Source organism: Stegastes partitus, unplaced genomic scaffold (genome assembly GCF_000690725.1).
Source record: "Stegastes partitus isolate 25-593 unplaced genomic scaffold, Stegastes_partitus-1.0.2 Scaffold805, whole genome shotgun sequence".
NCBI lineage: Eukaryota > Metazoa > Chordata > Actinopteri > Pomacentridae > Stegastes > Stegastes partitus.
This window is the reverse complement of record NW_007578536.1, coordinates 332,793-336,150: the sequence shown is the minus strand read 5'-3', so window position 1 is coordinate 336,150 and position 3,358 is coordinate 332,793. Positions and strand designations below refer to the sequence as shown.

General features: G+C 45.8%; 1 protein-coding gene across 1 annotated transcript in view; it reads right to left on the bottom strand.

The window, feature by feature from the left end:
- stxbp4 (syntaxin binding protein 4) overlaps positions 1-3,358 on the bottom strand; it is a 46,076-nt gene that overhangs the window by 15,743 nt on the left and 26,975 nt on the right. The window contains exon 17 of the mRNA XM_008292379.1: positions 1,598-1,791. Coding sequence (XP_008290601.1) covers positions 1,598-1,791 — 194 coding nt within the window. The remainder of the gene's footprint in view (positions 1-1,597; positions 1,792-3,358) is intronic.

Genomic DNA, 3,358 nt, shown 5'->3' with positions numbered 1-3,358 from the left:
CGTATCTGCCACTCCCCCGCCGCCACCGATGGAGGAAACAGAAGTGTGAGCGCTAACTAAACTAGCATCAGCAGCCAAGTACTGCCTGTGTGTTCTGGACACTTCCACCCCGTCAGAGCGCTGCCCCGGGGTGGAAGTGTCCCCCGACCGCGTAGAATATTCATCATTAACTGGGCCTGAACATCCAGAGAGCAGAAAGTTCTACTGGGACCAGCCCTACTACTTATTATAACAACTATGAACAATAATGAACAACTAATGAGCCTTCCAGCATCAAGCCCTCCTCGTATCTGGACCTCCGTCTGGACAATCCGACAGCCTTGATATCCGACATAGAAGAAGGTTTTACATGTAGTGTCGGGTCATCGAGTCACGGCTGTACCATAAAAAATGTGCAATGTTGCAGTCAAACCTTGTAAAAGAACAAATGACTGCTGATAAACATGTTGGTTGTTGCGATGAGGACGTGGAGGAGCATCCAGGCTGTTTCTGCTCCGAGCTGAGCTTCTGCTGCTGCTTCTGTTCTGCGTTACGTAACAATAAAACACGAGCTGCAGCTCAGAGGAGCAACATTAAACCACGAATCCTCCTGTTTAGGAAGTAAAACCCTGAAACCTGCTGCGCCGTTAACTCACATTTCAAAAAAAGCATTTGTTTGCACGTAAACGGTGAAAAAACCGCCGGAAACTGTAAAACGATGCAGGTTTGGTCGTATTTAAATCTGCAAACAGACGTCATTATTGTCCAGATAGGTGCTGTTATGTGAAAGAAAATTCAGTAATTAAAAAAAAAAACTTTTAATGTTAAACTACAAGTAAAATCTAATGAAATCACAGAACGTTAATTTGTTCTTTTATCTTGAATTTTGCTGTATTTTTATCATCAAAAACATTTTATATTAAGAAAATGTTATTTTCCTGCTTTGTTAAATAATAAATAATATCTACTAGAAATCATTATTTGACATGTTAACAGGCTGCATGACTTTAGACTCACGTTCTCTTTTGTTTTCTACGACAGTCACCAGTAAACAGGAAATGCTGTTTTCTATTCAATCTACATGAAAAAGCAAAATCTATAAATACTGCAGTGAAACACAGAAAATCCTGTAATTAGAAACGTCTTTTCTTCTCATATCTGCTGAAGAGCTGCTGCTGCTGCTTCCAGGACACCAGATGAAATAAACCTTGAAGCTCTGCAGGTGCGTCTAAATGCGGATATCGATCGCTTTACGCAACGCAGCCGAAGCTGAGAGGCAGCGGAGTGGGAGAGGGAGAGTTCGAGACCTTCGGCTGTGATTCACAAACTATTTCAGGGAGTTAACGGAGCCTCCCAGTCCTCCCAGTCCTCCCACTGATGGACGGAGGAAGCTGCAGAGCGACGACGGCCCACACAGCTCCGTGAGTGTGTGTGGTCGTAAATCTGCTAACATCCCGACTCGTTTCCCTTTTCGTGCACAAACAGCCGAGAAAGGAAAAATTTGTCTAAACAAATGTAAAAATGTGGCAGCGAGGTGCCAGAAAGCAAATCTGCACCAAATATGACCTGAAGTCACCAGAAAAAGACCTGAAGTCACTAGAAAAAGACCTGAAATCACCAGAAAAAGANCGCCTTATTGGCCGGCGCCGGCTGCTCCACCCTCTGGGTCTTGAGCTCTGCGATCTCGGCCTCCAGCAGGTGGATCACCTCCTCGTAGTCCATCTCCATCCCCCGGGCCTGTTTCTGGGCCTCCTCGGCCACCTGGATCCGAGTCCGGAGGGCCCGGCTCTCCTCGGCTCCCACCTTCGCCTCCTGGACGGATGAAACGTGAGGATTAGGTCATCCAGGAACCAGAACACACCTGAACATCTCTAAACATCTACGGTGTCTGGATTCTCTCCATCGTTTCTGCAGGTTTCTGTCTGAAAACATGAAGCTCTCTGGACCTGGAACCCACCGGCGGCGGTGAAAGACGTGTTTCCTTCAAAATAATAAGAAAGACCAACACTGTTTGTCAGCTGTACAAACAGAGAGAACGCTCAGATCCTTCAACACATCACCCACGACATCGAGAAAAATAACCAAAATAAATCCCCCAAAAAGTTTATTCAAAAATTCTCCTAAAATAAAGATTCTGTAACAAAAAAACAACCATGAAGCCCCGACCGGCTCAGCCGATAGCTACATGACTAAAAAGTTTAGTTCTCAGGTGAACTGCAGGCAGTGTTCAGGTAGAGCAGAGAGGAGGCGACAGAAGTGACGACAAGACGAAGAAACTCCAAAACAAGATGCAAAAAACGACAAAAAACAAGACAGAAAAACAACAACAAGGGCAAAACATGACTAAGAACAGAGAAACGATGAACACCAGCTCAGAAACGCTCCACGGTCTCCTCTACGGACTGAAACCAACTGACGGCATTAACTGGGCCGTGGATCTGTCTATTTGCTGGAGACACACCTTCCTTGTTTCCCCTTAAGGCCTTTGAATCCGTCACTGTCTATTTCCTGGGATCACACCCTCCTATTTATTGAAAACGATTTGCTGCGTCTAAACTAGTCAACGGTACTGTGTATTTGCTGGAAACTTCCCATTGTCAGATACCGCCCTGATGACCAACGGCTCCGTGTATGTACTGGAAACACCAACAGATCTGACAAACTATCATCTGGCTGAGGGTATTTGCTGGAAACCCTTCACCTGGCGGCTGAGTGTATTTGCTGGAAACCCTTCACCTGGCGGCTGAGTGTATTTGCTGCTGCGTGTCTCTCTGCTTCCACGTCGTTCTGTTCAGTCGGTGTTTGGTTCTTGGAGGGAAACCTCACAGTAGAAGTTACGTAAGAGCTGAAACGAACACCGGCAGCAGTCAGAGGCTGCCGACTGCTTTCACTGAGCAGAGCCTCCGTCTGGTCCTCACAGAGGCAGAACAACGCGCTGAGTCCTGCTGAGGAGCCGACAGATGGCCCGGTGGTTTCAGGTCAGCGTATGGCGGCTCGGCGGGTCGCCTTCGGTCCATACGACGACGACGCAGGAGAGATTCAGAGCTGCCAGATTCACGGCTGCCTTCTTCCTCTTTGCCTGCGTTCAGCAGAAGCAACGATGATGAAGTTTAACCTCCATCAGCTGCACAGACCTCCAGCTCTGCCTGTCTGGGAGGTCACTGGAGGTCGTCTGTAACGGCGCTTTAAACAATTATTCAGCTTTTTTAATCCTTAATTTGCTTTTTTTGTTGTTAAAATCACAGCAAATAAGATTTTTCACATATTTTCACTTATTGTACATTTTATATTTTCTTATTGTTTATTTTTGTTTGTTTATCACATTTTTGGTAAATTTATCTTTGTGCTGTGACAACATGTAATAAAGTTTTTCTGTTCT